The sequence below is a fragment of the Ips typographus genome, linkage group LG8 (genome assembly GCF_016097725.1).
Source record: "Ips typographus isolate SLU linkage group LG8, UJ_Ityp_2.0, whole genome shotgun sequence".
NCBI classification, from domain to species: domain Eukaryota; kingdom Metazoa; phylum Arthropoda; class Insecta; order Coleoptera; family Curculionidae; genus Ips; species Ips typographus.
Window position 1 is genome coordinate 5,603,037 of NC_138429.1, and position 24,848 is coordinate 5,627,884.

A 24,848-nucleotide genomic window follows, 5' to 3' on the forward strand; every position below is an offset into this window, starting at 1 on the left:
TCTGGCAGTCTTGTACAACTATTTTGACACAAACGAACCTTCTAGAATTGCCTAGAAGGCCCTAAAATAAATCTAGTGCTCGTTTGTCTCTCACAATACACACAGCAGTTTTTCTTGCTCTTGGTTTGCTTAAACAATATTTTACCTATTTTTATGGACTTTCTAAAAGAGTTTTGATAGTTATAACTGTTAATTTGTAAGTTATTCTAGGTTTTAGAAGGTCTAATCTAGAGTTTTTGAGAACCTTCAATATCATAATTTCACTTAAAAACTCGTCTAAAACACCTTCGGAAGTTTATTGTGCTCTTCCATAGACTATAAAAGATTCTAGAAGTTTTTAAAGCTGACTAGTTTATGTTAGGCGTAGAAGGCTCGCGATGATCTAGAAGCGACTAGAGGCTTTCCAGACGTATTTGCTCTGGTATAAGTCTTCAGACTGGCTTTCCAGACATCTAGATCGTAGAAGAACTCAAACTTCCAGTGGTTTCACGTTTAAATCCTCTTAAAAAGCAAGGCTATCATACTTAAGTGTTTAAAAACTTTCCTGAAAGATAAAATAGACCAATTCTAGAACCTTTTGGTTCGTGCTGTTTTTTCAAACATGCAGTCTTCTCTCTTTTTGGGGCACCACTTTTCCAATATTGTAAGCTCTTTCTGGTTTCAAGTATTCCTTCTGTGCTGTTCTAAAGAATTTCAAAATTTAGTTACTTAACTATATCTGGTAACACACTAAACTACTTAATACATTATTTTTGTTTTAGGGCCCATCATTAGCAAACAAAGGTCCTTACCGTCCGCTCTCTCCACGAGTAGGCCCACCATCGGTGGCGGGGGCCAGGCGTCATCGGGGGCAGCAGCATCTCCAGGACCGCTCAAGCCCCGACATGTGATAGTATCCTCTCCAGGTATGTACTCACCCTCTCCCATTTTGTTTCTTCTAAGAAGGCATTATTCACACATTGAAAATTATGAATCAGGTTCGCCAAGCAGTAGTAGCGATTCTCAATCGGGTTCCGACTCCGTCAAACACTGCCTGCCCAGCCGCGTTAGTTCTCCAGGCATTCGAGCCTCTCCCTCCACTCAAACGATGTTGCGATCCTCGTCTTCGGTAACTATGGGATCTCCAGGTCTACGTCATTCCCCTTCTAGTACCTTAGCTTCGTCGATGGCATCGCCTGCTAGTGGCCCTAGAAATTCTCCTTCGATTACCAGTATGAGTAGAGTTTCACCTAATGTCCTCAATCAGGTACGTCACTGTATTCACTAGATTTACAGTATCTTATATTAACATACAACTGTTTTAGGTAACCAGATCTAGTTCCCCAGCAATGCAAGCAAGTTCAGCCGGACTAAATGTAACTCTGGGTGGACCATCCCCGTCGTTTTCGTCGCTGTCAGGACTGCAAAACACAATTTCCAGTATGGGAAACACAACAAATAATATGTTTGGACTTTACACGCAACCAACTACTTACGCCAGTACGAATCCCTTCCTAACTGGCGCTTACATGTCTTATAACACCGGAGAAAGTAGCTACAGCGATAAATACAATACTATTGGGTCTACCAAAGATATTAAGAGCTTTTTCGAAAGCTATTCATCAGATTCGCCGAATAAATATCCAACTAAACTGGCTACGACATACGAAAGCGACTCGGCGACTAACAACGAATCATTGTTTAGCACTGGGAAATACAACACAATTGGTAGCAAATATCCAGATCAGAAATCTAGTTATTTGTCGTCTGGATATTCTGGTATGGAATCTAAGTACAGTCCTAACAAAGACGGTAAGTCTGTATAGGTGTAGTAAAAGAAAAACCGACCAAAGAGATAATTGATAATTGCATGCGCGAGACAGAAAACCTAAAAAATGTCCAAGTAGGCAAAAAGGTTGTCAAACATCTGTCCTAATTCGTGAACTAAATTACTTGCAAAATTAATTTTGTTATTAGAATATTCTTTGGTTCTTGATGAGTACAAGGTGTGTTCTGTTAACGAATGAAAATTCCTACCATAGGTTTAACAACTAATTAATCTTTGATTGATTTGAGGATTTACCAGGATTTTCAAAATCTGTTAACCATCTTCAACCTTTCTCCACATCTCCGTCAATCTTTGAGAAAAAATTAAATGCATTTACTTCTTGGTCAATGTAGGATTCAGGAGTATGAAAAATATTTATAATTATTTTTTTCCATTCTCTTGCAACTTTTATTTAAAGAAGTTTGTACACTTTTGCTTTTACAGTTATACACATAGTGACAATGCTTCCCTCCTTGTAATAAATTTTTCTAGTTTTTGTAAAATTAAACCCACTCTAGTATATCTGTAAATTATAATTATTGTGTTACAGATACATTCGAAGGAAACCAACACCAAAGCAACAATTCTGGTCTTCTACATGTTGAAGAGACCCCAACACCCACAAGCAGTATCGAAACCGAGGACAGCAACACTCGTGAAGTTGGAGAGAAAGACGTCGAAGGTGATGGAGAACAATCCGACTGAATTACTCGCGGTTTGGGCTTTTATTAACATAGCTTTTTATAATATAGTGGCAGCACAAAAAGACACCTTTTAGAGTAAAGGTAAATCTATCTGTAAGACCTAAATATCATTAAAGTCATCTAGTGACGTGCATAATGTATCATTTTTCAAATCTTGAAATGTCCACAAATCAGAGACATTTTGATGTACTAAAAGTGTCACTATATGAAAAGGTATACGACTGAATTTTTACTAAAAGTCAAATCATCTCAAATACGACACTATATCATCTTTGTATGTGAACAGTTTTAGGTGTGACGAAAAACTAAAAATTCTGAAAATTGTTTCCGCCATCTCGATAACCTACTTGCTTTTTAGGAATCAAACTATAGTTACTATAGAATTATTGTTAACTAAATATTTAAAAAAGTATATGATTTTAGTTGGTAGATAAATGATATTTATTAAAGAAATTAATAGAACAATATCTAAGTGGAATTATATGATAAGCATATTGTTGAGTGTGGCACAATTTGTTTTTGATTTCCAATCATCAGTAAACTCATACAGACTGAACTTTGATACTTGTGTCATCTGCATACAGACGCTATAAACTATCTAATTAGTGCTAGCATGCATTGTTGCTTGAGATGAGTTTTGCTTAGACAACAATGCAAAATTACAAAAATTTTATCATCAAGTTAATCTGACTATCTTTGAGAATTTTAACTGCAACAGAAGCTTTAATATAGGGTGTATCTAAAATGTGCGGAAAATGCTCACATTCGGAACAAGTTTATACAGTGTGTCCATAAAGTATGAATAAATTTGATTAAAATTCAGGGAATTATTTGGACACGTGTGTTATTATTTTTATCTACGACCATCAGAAGCAGCGTAAAGTAAGAAGAAAATTCATATTTTGTGCAATGTGAACTATTTAGGAACGTCTCGTATATGCTTGCTACGGGTAGTTATTTGTTACCCTTAAATTTTGTCATCTACGCTGTACTGTTTTGGTGTTGTTGCTATGGTGGCCATTTGTTTCCACATATTACTTAAGCGACAATTTAACAGTGTCAGTCACAAATTTTTTAAAGTGCATTTCGTTATGAACATGTCTGAAGAACTTCCGTCAGATATTGAAGAAGCTGCCGCAAACGTGGTATTTGGCTTGTTGCCTGCCAAGTCAAAGGAGAAATATGAAAAAATGTATCAAAGTTATGTTTAAATTCAATAAACAATTACAGCAGACATTTTCATTTAAAGTTGTTTTATCGCACTAGTGCGATAAAATCGATTATTATCGCACTAGTGCGGTAAAATCGCTCATTACGTAACTCAAAATGAGCTATGTAATGAATGATTACCATGCTAGGAGTAGATAAAATGTTGTACATCACCCGTGGGGTATGGCAAATTAACGTACTCGTGTGATCACCACAACTCGGTCTACGACCTCGTCGTGGCAACACTCCCACTCGTGACTATAAAAATGCTCATACCCCACTAGTAATGTAAAATAACTATTAAACGCGCATTTTTCGATGAACATATTTGATATACAGGCTGTTCCAAAATTGAGATATGACTTTCGAGTTGACATTTTCAAATGAGAATCTTTTGTTGCACTTATGGTTTCTACGTAAAGTTTTTGGTATTTTTAAATAACAGGTGAAAAATATAACATGTTTTAGTAAAAATTTTGTTATTATTATATATGAGTATTTATGCAACAAGTGCAAAAAGTACATCTTTTTTCTCAAAAAAGCAACTTGCATGGTTTGTATACAACATTTTTTATGAAATCGATGTGTTTGATGACAAAAGCACAGCAAATATAACATAACACAAACTTTTTGCACTAAAAATCATTCAAAAAAGTTTTCGTGCACTTTTTCCAAAAATTTTTAATAACTTGCTTATTTGACAGTTGACGACCAAAAGTGATTGATTTCTGTCCTAATTCGTGAACTAAATTACTTGCAAAATTAATTTTGATGATGAGTACAAGGTGTGTTCTGTTAACGAATGAAAATTCCTACCATAGGTTTAACAACTATTTAATCTTTGATTGATTTGAGGATTTACCAGGATTTTAATATAAGAAATTTAATACATAGAAATTTACGTAGAATCCATAAATGCAACAAAAAAAAATCATTCTCATGTTCTCATTTGAAAATGTCAACTGGGTCATATCTCAATTTTGGGACACCCTGTATATCTATTTTTTTTCCAAAAAATGCGCGTTTAAAAATAACAACACACGTGTCAGAGCATTTTGCTGAATTCCCTTAATTTAAATCAATTTTTTCCATACTTTATTTCCATACTACTCTGTATATGATGATCTAATCCAACTTAACCTTAGTATAAAAGTGGATGATGTCGGGAATGCAGAGTGCCAAAAGTACAATTTAGTTTTAGTTGCTCGTAAATATTTGATTTGTAGAAAATTGTCAAATAGCGTTTAAACTGAATTTATAGATGGACACAACACAACTGAAATGTTAATTTATAGATTTCTTTGGCATAAAGCAAGTTATTGTGTAGAAATAACAGAAGTTAAGGCTTTTTGTTATTCTCAATACAATACCAACAAAAGACAAAGAGAAAAAAAATTGTAGTTGGAGTGTAGTGGAAGATAATGGTGGAAGAAGATTGAATTAGAAGACCTTCACAAATCAAAAATCACAGATCAACAAAGAAGGAAGAAAGAAAGGGTCTGTGAAGTAAATTATTTAATAATTTATGTTGAACGAAATTTGAATATAGTCAACAAAAAAGGATTCTTCTTTACCATAGAAATAACTCATTTTGATTGGTCGGACACAAGTAAAAGTTGTAGTACTTAACTACTGATAAATTAAAAATAAGTTTATAAGTACTTTGAAAACATACTTTTTGACAATAATCTGCGAAAAAATTGGTTATTTGCAGGTATAGTTTATAACTAGCTTACCGTACTATTAGGTACAAATTTCCACGTTTAACCAAAAGGAGGTATAACCAAAAATGGCCCCAAACTGACCAACACTCCTTGTAATCTGACATTGTCCACTTTTCGACTAAGAAAAGTTGGGTTTAGCTTTAAGAACATTTTACACATCCTGTATAAGTTATTCTTGACAAATCTTAAAAAGCAAAAAATCTTCTGCAGTTATTTAAACTCACTCTTTTCATTTATTTAATTCTAGCACAAATTGAGTATAATTACATTAGATAAATAATATAAAAGTCACTGCCAATACCCTAATGTAAGTTAGGCAGGTTTTCATCAGGAGGGTAACAAATGCTAGTTTGATGCACGTGCCCCAAAATCTTACTCGTAAAAACCCAAAGTTAGTAGCATTTTTATGAGTTTTTCAACTTTGTAATTTTTCATATATCGAAAATAGATCGCTTTAATACTCTATGTACTTATGATGTAAATAATACTTTAATGCAAAAAGTTATCGAATGTGTAATAGTTTGTAGTTGAAATCAATACTATAAACCCTTTATTGATATTCTTAGTTAACAACAGAAATTTGCAAAGCACATTGAAAGAAGCCATTTTGGGATTTGGTTGTTAAAACTATTTGCATTGTGTGACATGTACAGTTAATTTTTGTTAAATCCTCCTTGCCATGCAAGAATTTATTTTCTCGTTAGAAGTATGTATATCATTCTGTTAACAATTTAAGATGTTTAAATGTATAAGTGTATATAAATGTGATTCCTAGAAATGTTTTCGTTTATAACACAACATTTGACAATGTATTTGTAACTAAGATAGTTCCACAAGTCAAAAACCAGGTAACTGGGTTAATTTAAAAGTAGTGCTAAAAACCGCTAAAACTTCAAATATGTGGAACTGCCGTTGTTAATTCTATAATAACTGTTTTGTTGTTGAAAAACCATATTTGAAAAAAAATCGTATAAAGTTTGTGTATCCATAGAAATCGCAAAAACGCATTTTGGTGTCATTATTTGCGGTGCAAATAGCGTCTTTTCTTTGATAGAAGTACACACATGTTAATATTAAATACGTCTTTAAGGTCGCTCATTACTCACAATTGTTGTCACTAACTTCAAGGAATTTTTACGGAAACAAACCTCTAAATAAACCGCACATCAAAATTACTTCTTTGGACAAATATGTAACTGCACCGCAATTTATAATGTTGGATTCTTGCTTGAAAGTAGTGGTGACAATTTAGCGACCGATTGCCTAAGTAGTAAATGTGGCTATAGAAAGAAAACTGTATATTTATTAGATAAAGTATGCGCTGTGGAGAGAGATACACTCTAGTCAATTTTATTTTTCGTCAATTTTAGGAAGACTAGTTGGATTCTTGTTATTTGTAGAATGTTATGATTGACCATTTTGCTGAGATATCCAACATGTTTTCATAGCATATATGGCCAGGAACTTCTGCTGTCCAATGGTAAAATTAGTAAGAATTATCCAGAATGAAATTGTTAAAGTTTTATTTAGACAAACATCCATTATGTCTTGGGGTTGAAGGTTTTGAGAAAGTGCACCATGCAGCAATAAGCATTCCTGTCTATGATGCATGAAAACAATAATCTAGCAAAATTTCTACATGACTAAAAGTCAGTGTACTACGTACTTTTTCCCAAACTTCATGTATAAATCCCATTTTTTTCGAAAATTAGTCGTTATCATAATAACGAGTGAAAGTATATTGTATGCACATATCATAATAAGGTTTATACTTTCCTAATGGTGGCGTTTCAAGGTCCGAAGTGTGTACAATAATATTATACCATGACCATATAACTGATTTAATTTGTATTATTGCTTTTTCAGTGGCATGCTTTGTTATTACAATTTTAAATCAAGTTTCTTGCTAAGCAACAACATAATTGTGACGTTAATTTGAAATTTTACAACTGTAAGCATGCCACTGTACTCCCCTACGCTACGAAATAAGATGGAAAATCATTCTTTAGAATATATTCACGAAACTTCCCATGACACTACATGTTTCTATTTTATTTCATTAATCAGTGGAAATGTAATTACCTCAGCTTAGTCCAATTTAAATATGCTTCCAAGTCCTTTAACTGAAAAAAACTATATTTCCTAAAAACTGTACAAGACTTAGTTAAGAATTAATTCTCTGGACAACGAATAGTCGCTTACTTAAATTTCTAGTGCAAACCAAATCATCAGCTAGCAATCATCTCATAATACAAAGAGACAATAAAAACTATGGAATACTAGCATCAAGCAACTCTGATGCTTATTAGTCTCATTCTATTAAAAGTGGGAAAAGTTATGAAAATATTTTAAGGAAAACTGAAAACGGCTAGTGGTACAGTTATATCAAAAAATATGCTTGTAACCTCTCCGTTAAGGTCCACATATCACTGATCGGATATTAAAAAAATCAAAGTTCTACAGTCTTTTTGGTATTTCTGTATCAATTAGCTTCTAAAGACATGAATGTTTACATTAACTAATTATCAGTATTTAAGATAGCTTTTCAAATGGCTAGACCCTCCTAAAATGTACTTAATAACAAATTTATGAATAAACCATTGAGTTGAGCAATACATGTTGTTTTTGATTTATCTTCATATAATGATGATAAGAAGGTCTTTTAGGGTAGCTAAAAGAAAAACAGTCAAATCAAGAGAGGAATTCAGCATTAAACTGTCAAATTGAAGGAAAAATTTACCGCTGGTTGCTAAATTTTACACTTAAATATTTTATGAATATCATTTTTAATTTTAAAGTCACGTGACCTTAAGGATCAGTTTTGACCTTAAAAACAGAGTCACGTGACTGTAAAAATATCAGCCTAAACCTAAACGTAAAAACTGCCACGTGACGTTAAGGATGACATTTTAACTTAAAAATAAGTCACGTGACTTGAAAAATATCAGTTTAAACTAAAAAATGGTTCAACAATAACTTAAATATAATAATAATAAAAAATTTAAATAACATTTTGACATTTAAAACTGTCCCGTGACATTATGAATTCCATTTTTAATCTTAAAAGAGCCACTTGACTTTTAAAATTCAATTTGTTGATTTAAAATCGTCAAGTGACCATTTGCACTTTAAAAAAGTGTCATGTGACTTTAAAAATGTCAGTTTAAAATGTAAAACGGTGACGTGACCCTTACAATAATATTTTAACATATAAAACAGTCACGTGACCTAAAATGAACAAAAATCGACCGAATGCACCAAAAGCAGTGTAGTTTGTTTTTTTGGGGCGTTACAAAAAAATTTAAATCAGAAAAGTTGCAGGAAATTGTATCGTTTACAAGATTATATTAGGGTGTTTTTGCATTTAAGGGCCTTTTTTAGGAGTTAGAAAGCAAAAAGTGATAGGGTGCACCAAACTGCTTTTTAAAACTAATCTATGTTATCACTTACACCAAGGCTTTTGCCAGCATGGAAAAATGATAGAGATGTTAACAGATCTTGGACTGGATGGAAAAGACATCAGAATTGTCGCTAACCTCTACTGGGGCCAAAAAGCTACAGTCAGAGTTGAAAATAAGCAGGCAGAATACATTAACATCCAAAGTTCCAGCGTTTTCAAGGAGGCTCTAAAAAACACAAATTGAGGCATCAGAATTAACGGTGAAATCATCAATAATATCCGCTATGCTGATGACACCGTCTTGTTATAAAACAAGAAGAGAATATGTGTATACATACTCCACTCTTCTGTACGGTGTGGAGGCTTGGACGCTGTCAGACCCTATGGAAAAAAAGCTGCAAGCTTTTGAAATGCGGATTTTCAGAAGAATTCTTAGAATCTCTTAGAAAGAATTACAAATGAAGAAGTACTCCGAAGAATGGGATGTGAGCCTGAAATCATGCTTACTGTGAAGCGTAGAAAATTAGAGTATTTTGGCCATATCATGAGAAATAACAAACACAGAATTCTCCAAAACATAATCCAAAGCAAAGTTGACGGCCGAGGAGGGCCTGGAAGAAGAAGAATTTTATGGCTGGCTAACCTGCAAACATGGTTTGGAGCAACATCTACTGAACTGTTCCAATGCGCAGCCAATAAGATCCTCATAGCCATGGTGATAGCCAATATCCGTAATCGGATAGGGCAATAGAAGAAGAAGATGTTATCATTTTTAGGCTGAGTACTTTCAGTTCAGAATAACTTTATTCTAAGGATAATATCTATGGAAACCGTGAAATCGTTGTTAGACGTTGCTATTGGTCAATTCCGTCATTTCTATAGAAATTATCCTAAGAATAAATTGTACCGGCCCTTAATGTAATATAGTTCCAAAATTGTATTTACCCAATTTTGTGTAATCTGTAATCAGACAAGTGCAGTTCCTATTCTCTATTAAAAAAAAACTTTATCATGTAAAAGAAAAGTGAAAGTCAAGTGGAAGGTAATGCAAGTCGGCTTCTTGTAACTGCAACAACAGTCAGTGATGATCTGACCGTTGCGGTATCGACCGAAAGTGAAAAATGTTAAGTTATTTCAAGGTGGTATTGACGCAAAGATTATTTGTTTTGTCTAGAAAAACTTCAAAATAACTCTTGACAATATTACTGAACCTTTGTTGATTTAGGTAAGTACTCATTTTTTGAGAATCCAACATTTTGCCTGAATAGTAGTAATTTTTAGAAAAATATGAGACTGAAAGTGTCATTTTTGCTGTTTTTGGTATGCGTTTTGGCAAACGGACAAATTTTTTCACACAATCGCTTCGCCCAATTCCCGTTAAGAGCCGCACAAAAACTGAAAGAGAGGCTCAGAGAGAAGCTCAACCAGTACAGAGAAAGAACAACGCAAATGATATGTTACGGTAAGTTTTGTAAACAATTAAATAATTTAGTTGTTCTGAAAAGTAACAACCCACAAAATTAAAAATGATCACGCAGGTAATTTGAATATCAAACTCTTGATTACCTTGAATTAAAATGACATGATAACAAGTTGAACGCAAAATTTTGCAAGAACGTAATTATCTAATAAGTTATTGAAAGGTCGGTCAGGGTCGTAAGAACTTTGTTTCTAGCCACTCTATAGTGAAATTATTTCAAAGAAACTGAGAAGATAAGTTTAAAAACTAGCCAATTTTTCCGGCATTATTATTGCAATTTAATGTTTCACAACTTTCTTGCTTAAGTTTGGCAGCGTTATAGCATCTACTAATACAGAATATTAATAGCCAAATTTACAGTTATAAAACATTTTCTTTTCAGATGTGGTTGGATGTTTCAGTTTGCCACACAAAAATTCTCCACTGCAAAGGGTACCAGAAGACCCCAGACTTTTAAACACAAAATTTTATTTGTTTACACGGAAAAACACTACTCATCCAGAAGTTTTGTTGTATGATGATGAAGGTAGATCTTTGAGAGAATCAAATTTCAATGTGTTCAAACCGTTGAAAGTGCTCATACATGGATATACAAGCAAATGGAATGAAAAAGGAGCACTAACGGTCAAGGATTCTTATCTGAAGCTGGTAAGCTTACCTTTACTAATTGAATTGAATTGTCTAAGTAAAAATAAGCGGAAAATTGAAATGTTACAGTTTTTTATGTTTTATTAGCGTCTATTGGCACAGCACTAAATACCTTCATGCCGTCTACCATTAGAGGAGAAAGTAAGACTAAACTGTGTATTACTACAATCATAAAATAGAAAATTTTACAGTATTATTTCATTTGTATGGTGGTTTGAGTATTTAATTACTCCTCTATGATGTGTAAATTTACGGAAATACACATAAATAAATCAATATAATATGATTCCGGCAGATATAAAGTAGACTAAAATGCGCACTAAGAATATATGTAAGACATTTGCGGAAATGTCTTTCATGGAGAAAGTAATACACAGCTATACTGTGTAATTAGTGTAATTAGTTAATAATCGTTAATGGATGAGTGAAGAACGAAAATTTCATTAAAAACCTGCAAGATAGTGGTGGACCTTCACCAATCTTGACCTTTGGGAAAATTTTAAATTATGCATTTCATATTCATATTAACATAATTTTGTTACATAATCAATCGTTATACTGAAACTTTTATTACTTCAGTATCTTGTAATATATCATGATAAGAAACTGCTATTAGTTTAAAGCTAATATTTTCTGTCGATTACTTTTATTAAATCATTCATCATTCTCGTTGAATGATCTTCAAACCCAACGTAGAGTTTTGATGCTTAAAAGTTGGAACAAACAACAAATCAATGAATAACTGGTTAAGAATCGTGATAAGCAATGAGTAAACATAAATCCTCATACAGATGGGATCAGTAAATAAATGTCATACCTTGCGCAAAGCTTAATTAACAGGATTAACAGTATAAGTATTGATGAGTATGTAGTAATAAATAGGATGACCGTGAGTCCCCAATAAATGAACACAAGACAAATAAAACATCATTATGTGTCGTAAAAGCACATTTAGTGCTTGTATGTGATTAAGTTGCAAAATAAGTGCCAATACGTGCCACCCTATTGCATCCAATGAATGTTGATTTTCATCAAATTGTATTTTTAAACATCTTTGGTTTAGAATGAATAATATATGTATAACATTTAACACATTATTTCCCAAAAATTGTTATGATGACTTCATTCCATGAAGGAATTCTTAAAGCTTTGATGGTAAGCATTTTTTGCATGTTCTTGAAGGATTTTCGTGCCTGTTCTATTCTGCTTTTGATTTTTTGAGTTAAGTCCCATTTTTCATTCCCCCAGCAACCCAGATACTTGTATTTCTGTACTCTCTCGACTATTTCTCCATTTATGCTGATATCTGTTAAGTTGTCGGCTATATTATTGTTTTTGCTGACAACCATTCATCTGGTCTTCTTTATATTTAATCGTAGACCCATTTGTTGGCTATGATCTGATGTTACCGCTGCTAAGTGCCTGCAAATCATCTTTATCTGTTGCTAGCAAGACCGTGTCGTCCGCATATTTTAGATTGTTGAACGATTTTCAGGAGCAACTTTAATACATGAATGTTGATCTGAGCCAGTCTTTAGGAATTACTCCAGTCTTGTATATGTATACAGTTGAGTAATCTTAATAGAAGTGCAAGGGTCCTGTCTTCTTCCAATATTTTTAAAACCTCTATTTGTGTTCCATGTGGTCCTGATGGTGCCTTTCCGTTCTTTGCACTTGATATAGCGTGTAAGAGTTCTGCCTTAGTGATATCTAACCTGTCATCCAGAGTAATATTGTGCAAAAAACTCCTACCAACTACAAAGAGATTTTGAATATATTCTTTCCATTCCTGTAGTTCTTTAGCGCTACTAAGAATTTGCCTATTACAGTAGATATATGTGAGAAATTTTAGATTGTAGACTTCTCTATAATTAGTGTTCATCAAACTGAAAATTGTGAAACACAACATTAATTAAAGCATTATATTCCTCTATTACAGTATGACTGCAATGTAGTTTTAGTGGACTGGAAAATAGCAGCTCGAGGTCCACATTACACAACAGCGGCAGCCAATACTGAATTAATTGGCCGAGAATTGGGGATTCTGTTAGTTAATATGGTAGAAAGCGGTCTAAACCCTAAAAATATCCATTTAATCGGATTTTCACTTGGAGCTCACGTAGCCGGAACTGCTTCAGAGTCTCTTAAAGATAAGAATCAACTGATTGGCAGAATAACGGGTTGGTTCCTAATCAAGATGTTTTGCTAAACTTACAACAGTGGAACTGTTTTAGGATTGGATGCGGCTAGTCCTTTATTCAGACGGAATCATTTCAGAGAGAAAAATAAAAAACTGGATAGAAGTGACGCGGAATTTGTTGATGTTCTTCATACCGATGCAAGTCCGGTAAGAGTTTCTAACTACTTTCAATTCAAAGCGATTAATGTGATTTTCAGTTTGTAACTGATGGTTTTGGTTTGTGGGAACCAATAGGACATGTAGACTTTTTTCCCAATGGTGGTCAAGAGCAACCAGGATGCAGAGATCCTAGAAGTTCTATTGTAGTTACTCACTTAGGTGAACATTTTAACTTCAAACACTTCTCCAACTTAGTGAACTAAAATAATTTCTAGAAGGGGGAACGTTGTCAAGAGATTCAGCTTGTAGTCATATACGAGCATTTCAGCTTTTTGCAGAAACTATAAGTAATAAGTTAAAATCGCTGACAACACCAGACAAACAGTTCTGTCAGTTTACTGCTTATAGTTGCCCGGGAGGAATGCCATCGTATGAACGTGGTCACTGTTTTCCCTTACTGGAAAAAATTACTAATAAATCGTTAACGGTTGATTCAATGAAAGCGGATGAAATCGGTCAGTTTGGTGAAGATGTCAAGGGAGAAGGAATAATGTACTTTTCTACAAGAGATTCTAGTCCTTTTTGTGGTTAGTTATTGCTTAAAAATTGAGATGAGGTCATAATAAAGGTTTTTCTGGTAGGAACACAGTTAATGGCATCTGTCCATGTTTCACAAAAAACCACATCAGTGAAAGGAATATTACAGATGGTCCTGTATTACCCTAACAATTCCATTACAATACTCATAGAAACCAAGTAAGTAATTCCAAAAAAAATTGTATGGTCTTACTGACATGCTTAATATATTGTAGCACTAACGACTTTGTTATGACCGGATCCAGAATGAATGGACGGGCAGTGGCAGAATATGATACGATGACTACGGATAAAGTACCGAATATACACACAAATTTGCATTTTTTTAATATCGATGACGAAAATACTGCCAACAAAACGATGGCTAGCCCCATGTTGTATACTGACAAAATTGTTCTGAGGGACATGTACGGAAACAGGTAAGCCTTTCAAAAGTTAGAAAAGTCACTCATATAGCACCTGATCATTATTCGTGCACCTGAAAATCTTTAAAACTATATTTTTATCACATTTTTCATACTCTTCCTGGATATTCTGCATTTCTGGAAAATTCAGTGTTTAATCTATCGATTTACTCAAGAATTGCCCATTGACCATCATTCTAGTATTGTATACCTATTTCAAAAACTTCTTGTCACAGATTCAGTTTACTTATATTATCTGTTTTTGATTTCTTGTTGAAAAACCCAATGAAAGCTTCTATTATGCTTTTTCCAATCACAAACTTAATACAGGGTGTCTACGAATTAGTGTCACATGTAAGAAGAGGTATTACATCTAAAAATATTAGCAGAAGTTCCTGTGTCACACTGAAAGCAACTTTTGCAGGAATAGACTCCTGGGAAACGCAGTTTTTGCAGTGTAAGTCCTTTGATTTTGAATAAACTAAGAGATTTTTAGGTTGACAATGTTAACCTTTAACAAACAACTAGTGACTGTGCCTTCAAACTGTGTTTCTGGCAGTTCAAACTTTCCCATCACTTTTCTCCTTGACTTTACCTGATTTTAAAGTGTTTTTTTATGTCATTGGATAGGAAATTTAATGAGGATTTCAAAAATGTGCTTAAAACAGTCATTTTCTCACTCCAAGTGGGTTTTACAGGCAAATTTTGTCTCTAACTGTCCTTTCAAACTGTGTTTCTGGCATATCAAAGTTTGACACCACTTTTCTCCCTGACTTTACATGGTTTTGTAGTGTTTTATTAAGTGATTAGATAGGAAATTTAATGAGGATTCCAAGAGTGTGCTTAAATCAGTCATTTTCTCACTTGAAGTGGGCTTTACAGCCGATTTTGTTCCTAACTGTCAAAAAAATGTGTTTCTGGCAGATCAAACTGTGACACCACTTTTCTCCCTGACTACCTGATTTTGGAGTGGTCTTTTATGTCATTGGAAAGAAAATTTAATGAGGATTTCAATAATGTGCTTAAAACAGTCATTTTCTCACTCCAAGTGGGTTTTACAGGCAATTTTGTCCCTAACTGTCCTTTCAAACTATGTTTCTGGCAGATCAAAGTTTGACACCACTTTTCTCCCTGACTTTACATGGTTTTGTACTGTTCTTTTAAGTGATTAGATAGGAAATTTAATGAGGATTCCAAGAATGTGCTTTAAACAGTCATTTTCTCACTTGAAGTGGGCTTTACAGGCGATTTTGTTCCTGACTGTCAAAATGTGTTTCTGGCAGATCAAACTGTGACACCACTTTTCTTCCTGACTACCTGATTTTGTACTCAACAAACAATTAACCAGTTATTAACAAAATATTAACAATTATTCAACATTGTTTAATGTTTAATTTGAACTTTCGAAAAAATGTAAAATCAGTTTTGTGATCATAATTTCTTTTTTACCATCGGGTTTTCGAAAAAATTTCAAAAAGTAATTTTTGACGTAGAATACTCCAGCTTTAGAGAATGTTTAGAGAAACTGGCTCTCAGTAGGACAAACGGTAGATAACTTAACGGGAGATATTTAGAAAAAAGAACAATATTATTTTTTCAATTTTGACACCACAAAGAAACTTTTTTTCAAATTTTTTGGATGTATTATCTCTCCTGACACCAACTCAGGAACACCCTGTATGTACACCAAAATTTCAAGTTTATTTGAATAACCCACCAGGAATAAAAACAATAATCGTTTAGGTTTCTTGGGAATAATTCACATAACACCATATTTCCATGTCCTACTTTTTCACGTAACTTGAATTTTTTCTTGTAGCTGGCAGTACTGTGAAAAAGACTTAATGATAAGCGATACAAATCCAAAACGAATCGTTTTAAGCAGTACCTTGTGCTAAAATGCTGCATTCTAGCGTGTATATCTCCAATAAATATGTGATATTTGTTAATATAGATAATAAAAACGAATAAATTCCTAAACACATTATTATTTTTCTTATCACTCCCTACAAGTTAAACTGGTATGAACCCACTACTTTTATGGAAATAGTTTGATATTTAGTGTGGTTTAGCTGGTTCCTTCTTGTAGAAATATACAATTTTTAAGTGTGTGGGTACGTGCTTATTTGTAATTTTTTTTGGGGTCAATTATTGTTCTAATATTAGCATGGATTTATTTGATGTTGAGAAACAACTAGCCCGAGGAACATTCGGGTAAGTCACCAGAAAACTAACCGAAAACAGCCACTAACTATAAAATCACAGCATGGTTTACGTTTGTAAAAAAAAACACAATCAAGAAAAAGTGGTTGTCAAAGAAATACCCTTTGAACTGCTTGGAGTTGACTTCAAAAAAGCTGAAAACGAAGTATTAATTCTGAGATGTTTAAATCATCCTAATATTATCAAATACTTGGATAGTTACCACAAAAATAGAGCATTTTACATTGTTATGGAGTATGCCAGTCATGGAACATTGCAGCAGTTCATTGCAAAAAGAAGGGAAACTAAGGATTATCTGCTACCACAAGTAAGTGGAAAGTAACATTTTACAATCCAATTGCTATGTTGAAAATATTTCAGCATGTCATGGACTTTTTTTGTCAAATCCTCTTGGGCCTACACCATATACACGGAAGAGGCATTGTACATAGAGATTTGAAATGCGAGAATATTTTCATTACCGGATTGAAACAAGAAGTTTTAAAAATTGGGGATTTTGGTTTATCAAAACTTCTAGCAAAGTAATGATAAGTGTCTATAAAGACTTTAGTCGTTTATTTGGGTTAATATAATTTGTAGCAACTGCTTGGCCAATACTGTTATTGGAACTTGCAATTATGTTGCGCCGGAAATATGCGAGGGAAAACCGTACAACAAAAAATCAGATATTTGGGCTTTGGGGTGTATACTGTATGAATTGTGCGAATTGGATAAAATGTTTAAAGGGCCGGTAAAGTAGCATTCGTATTTAAAAATTTGCTGGATAAACTAAATAATTTCATATTTTACAGGTCTCTAGTGTTGTTTTATCGATCGCAAGTGGTGCGCGGAAACCAATAAATGGCAGAACATACGGAAAACAAATGCAGGAGCTGCTAAACTTATGTTTGCAAAAAAATCCAGCGGATCGTCCTGACACTAAAGTTATAATGAGCTTGTCAGATGTTTTTCCGACTCTCTTTTGCCTGCCTACCAACTTGGGATCTATATTTTAACAAATGCTCATTTTGTCTACATTTTATAAATTCAACAAACTTTATTTTTACTTCTTGATTAAATACATTTTTACATGAGTTTGGGTATTTTTTTTTTGGTGCAAGACATGTCAGATAATTGGAACTAATGAAAAATATATTCTAGGAACATTTTGCGTCCAAGTGAATGAAACTTGAATAAGTAATGAAAAGAATATAAGATGGGACATTTTTTAATTAAATTAAATCAACCATGTGTAAAAACCCAATTTTTCTTGTTGATCTAATATATCCAAAGTGTGATATAGTATGTTCAGTGACTTCTCGACTGTTAAATTGCCTGACAATCACCAGCAAAAACGTACGTCGGTGATTAAATGTGATATTGATTGATTGTTAAAATAATTTATAGTTTAGGTTAAAGGTTCCTAAAATAGACACAATTACGTTGAAGAAACTTTATAGTGATATATTGGGACACTTTAAAATAAAGTAAAAATGTCTCCTGAATCAATTTGCAACAGCAACGTTGATTTGCAAATGTTATAAAACGTTTGTAAATTATGATTAGCTATGGTGTTGTGAAAATGTAACATACAGTGTGGAACAGCCAAATGGAATAAATTCGATAACGAATAAATGAGAGCGTGTTGGGAAAAACGCTTGGACACGTCGATTTGTATTTTTAGATGCGCATTTATTAAAAAAAATAAAAATTATATAGGGTGTGTCATGTGACAGTGGCCGATACCAACTTTCTTATTTTAAATACAACCCCCTGTATATTATTAGTTTTTTGGATTCTTCAGAAAATTTTAGACATAATTCATGTACAATGTCCCATACCTATCTTCAACTGTTTCGGAAATATTAAGTGTTTTCAGATGTATTACAACAATTAACATTAAAAAAAGAAAATTATTTTATTTCACAAATTCGCAACATTACACTCAATACTTATTTTCACGAACATTTTCTCTCTCTTACATTGAAATTAATGTTTTTTTGTTTTTTTTTACATTATTTGTGAAATAAAATAATTTTCTTTGTTTAATATTAATTTTAGTAATACATCTGAAAACACTTAATATTTCCGAAACAGTTGAAGATAGGTATGGGACATTGTACATGAATTATGTCTAGAATTTTCTGAAGAATCCAAAAAAATTATAATATACAGGGGGATGTATTTAAAATAAGAAAGTTGGTATCGGCCACTGTCACATGACACACCCTATATAATTTTTATTTTTTTTAATAAATGCGCATCTGAAAATACAAATCGACGTGTCCAAGCGTTTTTCCCAACACGCTCTCATTTATTCGTTATCGAATTTATTCCATTTGGCTGTTCCACACTGTATAATGTTTTATAATAACATTCCTGTTTAAAAGTTATTTAAAAAAAGGTTACTATGTAACGTTGTTTTAACATTATATGAGGACGGTTTTCTGTTCAACGTACATTCATTAGCAAAAAACCAGAACCAAAAGTCAACGAGAAATGTTAAAATATCGGTCAGAACGTTGTTTCAACGTAAAATAAACGTCTATGTTTAAAGCAGGAGCTACAATAAATCATACAGTGTTGACCAACAATTAAAGTTTATGTACCAACAAAAACCATTCTTAAAAGAACTAGAGCACTCAGTACCATTTAGATGTCTCTGGCAATTTGAAAAATAGTGCTATAGAGGCATCTGGCAATTTAAAAGAGTTTTGAGAAGATTAAGACACTTAAGTTGAGGACTCCGGCACTTTTTAGAAGGTTGTCATGCATTTAGCATTTAAAGGACTATGAAACCTTCAAAATGGTCCTAGATGCCTTTGGTATTTTAAAACAGTTATGGAAAGGTTCAAGACACTTGTACAGGTCTCTGGCATTTGTAGAAAGTTCTCAATAGCATTTATAGAGGTCTCTAAAGCACTTTCAAAAAATGGTCCTAGAAGCCTTTACTAATTTAAAACAGTTATGGGAAGGTTCCAGACACTTGTACAGGTCTCTGGCACTTTTTAGAATAGTCCTAAAGAGGCCTCTGGTAATTTAAAACAGTTTTAGAAAAGTTAGTAGTTAGAAACACTTGTAGAAGTCTCTGACACTTTTTAGAAGGTTCTCAGTAGCATTTAGAGGTCTCTAGCACTTTTAGAATAGACCTAAAGAGGCCTCAGGTAATTTAAAACAGTTATGGGAAAGTTTAAGACACTTGTAGAAGTCTCTGGTGCTTTTTAGAAGGTTCTGAGTAGCATTTAGAGGTCTCTAACACTTTCAAAATGGCCTTATAGAAGCCTTTAGTAATTTGAAACCATTATAAGGTTTAAAGCACTTGTACATGTCTCTTTTTTTTAATATTCTCAGTATCTTATAGAGGTCTCTAAACAGTTTTGGAAAGGTTTAACACACTTGTAGAGGTCTTTCGAACTTTTTAAAAGGTCAGAAGCATCTGGTAACTTAAAACGGTTATGGAAAGGTTTAAGACACTTGTAGAAATCTGTGACATTTTTTAGAAGGTTCTCAGTAGCCTTTAGAGCATATTGAAGGTCTCTAGCTCTTTTAAAATGGTCCTAGAGGTCTCTGGTAATTTAAAACAGTTATGGGAAGGTTTAAGACACTTGTAAACTTTCTGACACTTTTTAGAAGGTTCTCAGAAGCATTTAAAGATCTCCAACACTTTCAAAATGATCCTAGAGGCCTCTGGTAATTTAAAACAGTTATAGGAAGTTGTAGGTATAGAAAGGTTTAATAAACTTGTAGAATTCTCTGGCACTTTTTATAAGATTCTCAGTAGCATTTAGAAGCCTTTTGGACCATTTTCAAAGTGCTGACAATTTAAAACAACTCTGGGAAAGTTTAAGACATGTGACACTACTACTTGTAGAGGCCTCCAGCAATTTCTAGGTTTGCAGTAGTATTTAGAGAACTTTCAAAATAGTTTTAGGGAAGTCTGGCAAATTAAAACAATACTGAGATTGGTTAAGACACTTGTATAGATGCCTGTGGTACTTTTTAGAAGGTTGTCAGTAGCATTTAAAGGACTGAAACTTTTAAAATGCTTCTTGGGGATTCTGACAATTAAAACAATTGCTATATAAGATGACACATACAAAACTGATAAAAACGTCAAAGTCACCTGACATTTATTAGACCGTCAAACTAACAATAACTGGTACTATCATAGTACCTGATTTACATGTTTAATACCAATTAATTTGTTGTTTAATGAAATGAAATAACGGATGTGGTGCAACAGTCAGAAGTCACTGAACAGAGAGTACCTCTGCTTTATACATATAATATATTATAGTATGCCAAAATTGGATCAAACTATTTTGCATAAATCAAAAAATATTAATGATTTTAGTAACATTCTTTAGCAAAAAAATGTTTCTACAAGAAGCAATACTAAACCAGGATTAGTTACCTAAATCTCTTAATAAAACAAGTTGAATATATTGAAAATTTATTTACTGAAACTCTGATTGATATGGAGTCGCTTCTCAACCATATTTAGACAGAGTATCATTTTTGGTCACCAAAACATAAAAATGTACCAATTTCACAAAAAAATACAAAGTGACTGCCAAATGCTCTTATCAGTTTAATAACATAGAGTTATTCTAAATTAATACAACCTGTGTTGTTTAAGTCATTCCACCTCCATGGAGTTACCATTTGCTAAACCTTGAAACAATCTTGTAACACCCAGTTAGTTTCAATTAATTTAGTTACTTACCATTCTGCTCATTTCCTGGAATTTGTCCGGACTGCAGAATCTTCTGCAATCTCTCAACTTCCTCCAGAGAGCTGGCATTGTTGATTGCCTCCCTTATTTTCTTGATTTCATCATCAGTTAAACCTGCAACCATCCTATTTTACTTTAGACCAATTAGAAATCACAATACTGTACCTCTACTCTTAGCAATGTTATGCATATTTCCTCCAGGTGTAAAGGTCTTGGACCTTTTGATAATATCTTTCTGAATTTCTTTCCCTTTCTTGCTCTTAAACAGTACTTTAGCTTCATCTCTTTCTTTCTGCTTGATCTTTCTAAAATCTAGTAACTTTAGTTGTGGTAGTTTGTAAATCAGATACAGGCGGTAATGTTGTTTGGCTGTGACTGGGTTATGTAGCAAGCTGAGTGTAGTGAGCTTTTCCAATGAAATCAAAGGTTCAACATCACCAAGATCTTCAATTTGGTTTCCAGTCAAAATCAAGGATTCCAAGTTAGGAATGTACTCTTCTAAATGGTCTGCTATTCTTCTACAAAAATGCTTAGAAATCAGTAACAATTTTAGGTAAAGCAGCACAAAACATACATTACTCTATTGTTGTTCAATAACAAGCATTTAAGTCGCTTTAGATAGGGAAAACCATCCAATTTTCGTACATCATTATCCGAAAAATCTATGGTGTCAAACTGATCACCTGTAGCACCAAGATTTTCAATTTCTGGTATTCTGTAACCTGGAAAATAATCTTTGTTATCACTTTAACTTTAACGGGTAATTTTTAGACTACAGGGCTCTACAAAAGACCTGTAAGTACATATTAAAACGGGAAGTACCTCTAAGATCAAGTTCCCGATCTTTCACTGGGTTTATATACTGCATGGAGTTTTGAATTAGTTCCGCCGTTAGTTTGACCATAGTTGCAGCTTTAAAACAACCAAAAATATATTACTACTGTTTACTATTTCACAAATGGGCAGTTTTTTTAATAACAGCCCTAAAAAGCATCAAAAGTAACAGACGCGCTATTTATTAAGGTGAGTTGAGGTTATGTTCACTACTCTTCTCATTGCTAGCAAAGTAACAGGGTTTTTACACTAATCACGTGTTTCTACTACAATTATTCTTCACATGATCACGTGATTTTGCTAACCTAAAAACATTTTAACTTCTTACAAACTAACCTAACCTCACTTATTTCGATTTGTTTTTGTTATGACGTTTTCCTTCTCCTGTCCAAATTACTCCAAATTTAAAATGTTTGGAGATTAGAGAGAATGTAATCAATTTTATATTATCAGGACTGTAGTGTTGTGGAAGCAAACTGTCTCCCCATTAAATAGCAAAATGTGTGATGAAAACGAGTCCAAAGACACAACAAAAACTGCCTTTTCCATTTTGACCGTCCACTTTCCAGATCCTGGAGACAAGTTGAAGACTGTTGATTTTTTAGAAGCGTCTACTGGGGTTGTTACTATAGTAGGTAAGTACAAAATTGCTGTTAGAAAGCCTTTTTACGCAATGTATTTAAGGATATAATTTCAAAATCAAATAAAATCAAAAGTGTGTTTGTTTTGCAACTTATATGGAGGTGTCTTTTGAGATGTTGGTGTTTTATTATTTCTCCTTTTATTCTATTTAGTTTTGGAGTTATTGGAATATATGTAATAATAATGAGGCAAAATTGTCTGTTAATTTCATTAAAAATCTTAAACTGACATGCAATACTTCCAAGTGGTATTTTTGTAAAATTTGCAATTATTGGTTTTGATTTTCAGAAAAATTTGGCAAAGTTTTCTCTCCAGTTGTAAATGATATGAACGGGAACATTAAGGTAAGTCTAAAGAATTTAATATTTTATCTAAACTGTTATTTGCCTATCATTACATATCAATTTGATACACCTCTAACTTAAGCACTTTTAAAGTACCTTCCTGTAAAAGTACAAAAAAATAAATTGGCTTCAATAACATTTTCCAGAAATTACAACAAAAATATAATGAAGACTGTGAATCACATCATCATTTAGAAGACATGATTTTAAAAGAGCAAATTGATGGTGATATACTGGCAACTGATGCCTTACTTTGGCTTAGAAGGTAATGTAAAATTCCAGATAATTATTGGATTACAGTAGGATTTTAATTAATTCATACTTGATAAAGAAATTGTTTCATTCAAGTGACTTTAGATAAAAATTTATTGGAAGGAAATAAGTAAGCCAGATAAACTGCTGGGTTTACATCTCTGTTTGCATCATAAAATGTAGTGATACTGTCTGTTTATGGCTTTATTGGGTTTCATATTTATGCTGTGCCCACTTGAAAAAATATGTTTAAGTCTTTCATAATTTATATAAAACCTGAATTCTAGAGGACTTAATTTTCTAAGTACATTCTTCAACTACATTATAATTGACTCGGAAAGTGAAAGATTATCGCAAGACCTAACTCCGTTTCTGAAGAAGGCTTATTCAGAGTCTCTGGAACGCTATCACGGCTGGTTAGGATCGCAACTGTTTAACGTAATTATTTCGCACTCCACAGTAAAATTGTTCCTGTTATTCTTTAATATTTAAATAATAGGTACTGTCCCGGTTTGCCCCCACTAGAAAAACCTTACTTTTAACATTAGCATTGGACCAACCTAACAAAGATGAGCAAGTACTTGAAGATATGAAGTATTATCAGCGTAGAATGGCGGCTTGTGTTGTTAAACTATCAGAGTTTTACCATGAGCATCAGTTAGATAGTTTGTAAAGGATTGAAATCAGGATGTTTGTATAGTTTTGTTATTGTTTTTAATAGAGTTGCATCCCATTGCTTTTGTATATGTTTGAGAGATGTTGAGTTTGTTAGAAAGCTGTTACTGAGACAAATATTTGGTGCTATTAGATTTAAGTACCGTACTTTATAAGGTATAATATAGCGCACAGTGATATTTTTAATAAAAGCTTAATTGGTGTTTCATTAGTTTTTTCTTTACCCACAATTAAATTTTTTTTTTAAATTGTCACTTGATAGTTAATTTGTAGTTATCAAATGGTAAATAGCAGGGGGACACAAAAAACATTTTTTGCGGAAGAACTATGAATGCTAGAAGATTTTACCAAGAGTAGTAAAGCTTTGAAAAAGGACCAATAAATCAGATTAAAAAATAAATAATTAATTTTAACGACGAAATAAAAAGTTCTGGTAATTTTTGAACCCAGTCACTGAAGAACTTAGCCACTTGCCAAAGGCAAATGAACGTGATTGTTTCATCAAACCATGAGCCTTGCTTAGAGACAAGTCCACAGCAAGTTTCATTAAAATCCATCAAAACGTTCTCTAAAAATATTTCCGAAAATACATTTTTTTTCAAGAATTTGACCATCAATAGCATTAGAACCATACACTTTTTTCTAATGACAATTACGTCAAATCGTCACCTTTCGATCATAGAAAACCTAACATAAATAATTTTAAGTTGTCTATGCTTTCGATCTAAAGAATGTCAGAGTACCCTTTTGATCATATGCTTACTGAACACCCTGTATACCTAATATTACTACTTTCTTAATTTTTACCTTCGTTTTTATTATCTTAACTCGACGACCAACCAAATATGCAGAGTGTTGTCAAACTTTGACATGTAAAATAAGTAACTTAGTT

General features: G+C 33.0%; 5 protein-coding genes across 7 annotated transcripts in view; 4 read left to right on the forward strand and 1 right to left on the reverse strand.

The window, feature by feature from the left end:
- RhoGAP100F (Rho GTPase activating protein at 100F) overlaps positions 1-8,059 on the forward strand; it is a 58,161-nt gene extending 50,102 nt beyond the window's left edge. Inside the window, 5 exon segments of the mRNA XM_081985308.1 lie at positions 762-824; positions 827-905; positions 978-1,246; positions 1,305-1,791; positions 2,358-8,059. Of these exon segments, the coding sequence (XP_081841434.1) occupies positions 762-824; positions 827-905; positions 978-1,246; positions 1,305-1,791; positions 2,358-2,512 (1,053 nt within the window). The 3' untranslated portion in view covers positions 2,513-8,059.
- Positions 8,060-9,912: 1,853 nt separating this feature from the next.
- Positions 9,913-16,252, forward strand: LOC145732689 (pancreatic triacylglycerol lipase-like). Of its 3 annotated transcripts, none has more exons than XM_081985139.1 (10): positions 9,913-10,069; positions 10,126-10,306; positions 10,707-10,972; positions 12,912-13,152; positions 13,207-13,319; positions 13,370-13,490; positions 13,547-13,858; positions 13,913-14,027; positions 14,084-14,287; positions 16,092-16,252. In XM_081985139.1, exons 2-10 carry the CDS (start codon positions 10,132-10,134, stop codon positions 16,168-16,170), a joined length of 1,626 nt encoding a protein of 541 aa, XP_081841265.1. In that variant the 5' UTR covers positions 9,913-10,069; positions 10,126-10,131; the 3' UTR covers positions 16,171-16,252. The 3 variants fall into 3 exon arrangements, with proteins under 3 accessions (XP_081841265.1, XP_081841267.1, XP_081841266.1); XM_081985141.1 differs by having other exon boundaries at positions 13,207-13,310; XM_081985140.1 differs by having other exon boundaries at positions 9,927-10,069; positions 10,116-10,306.
- A 48-nt stretch (positions 16,253-16,300) lies between these two features.
- On the forward strand, positions 16,301-17,569 carry LOC145732710 (serine/threonine-protein kinase Nek8-like). The gene is made up of 5 exons (XM_081985176.1): positions 16,301-16,486; positions 16,538-16,802; positions 16,856-17,016; positions 17,075-17,225; positions 17,287-17,569. Exons 1-5 carry the CDS (start codon positions 16,440-16,442, stop codon positions 17,488-17,490), a joined length of 828 nt encoding a protein of 275 aa, XP_081841302.1. The 5' UTR covers positions 16,301-16,439; the 3' UTR covers positions 17,491-17,569.
- Positions 17,570-20,914: 3,345 nt separating this feature from the next.
- Positions 20,915-22,238, reverse strand: U2A (small nuclear ribonucleoprotein polypeptide A'-like U2A). Its single transcript, XM_081985181.1, has 5 exons — positions 22,032-22,238; positions 21,784-21,931; positions 21,375-21,727; positions 21,201-21,323; positions 20,915-21,148 (listed from the first exon to the last, which is right to left on the reverse strand). Exons 1-5 carry the CDS (start codon positions 22,111-22,113, stop codon positions 21,114-21,116), a joined length of 741 nt encoding a protein of 246 aa, XP_081841307.1. The 5' UTR covers positions 22,114-22,238; the 3' UTR covers positions 20,915-21,113.
- Positions 22,239-22,398: 160 nt separating this feature from the next.
- On the forward strand, positions 22,399-24,164 carry LOC145732717 (pleckstrin homology domain-containing family A member 8). Its single transcript, XM_081985185.1, has 5 exons — positions 22,399-22,678; positions 22,974-23,029; positions 23,176-23,294; positions 23,569-23,719; positions 23,781-24,164. The coding sequence occupies exons 1-5, from the start codon at positions 22,543-22,545 to the stop codon at positions 23,952-23,954; spliced, it is 636 nt and encodes a 211-aa protein (XP_081841311.1). The 5' UTR covers positions 22,399-22,542; the 3' UTR covers positions 23,955-24,164.
- The last annotated feature ends 684 nt before the right edge of the window (positions 24,165-24,848 follow it).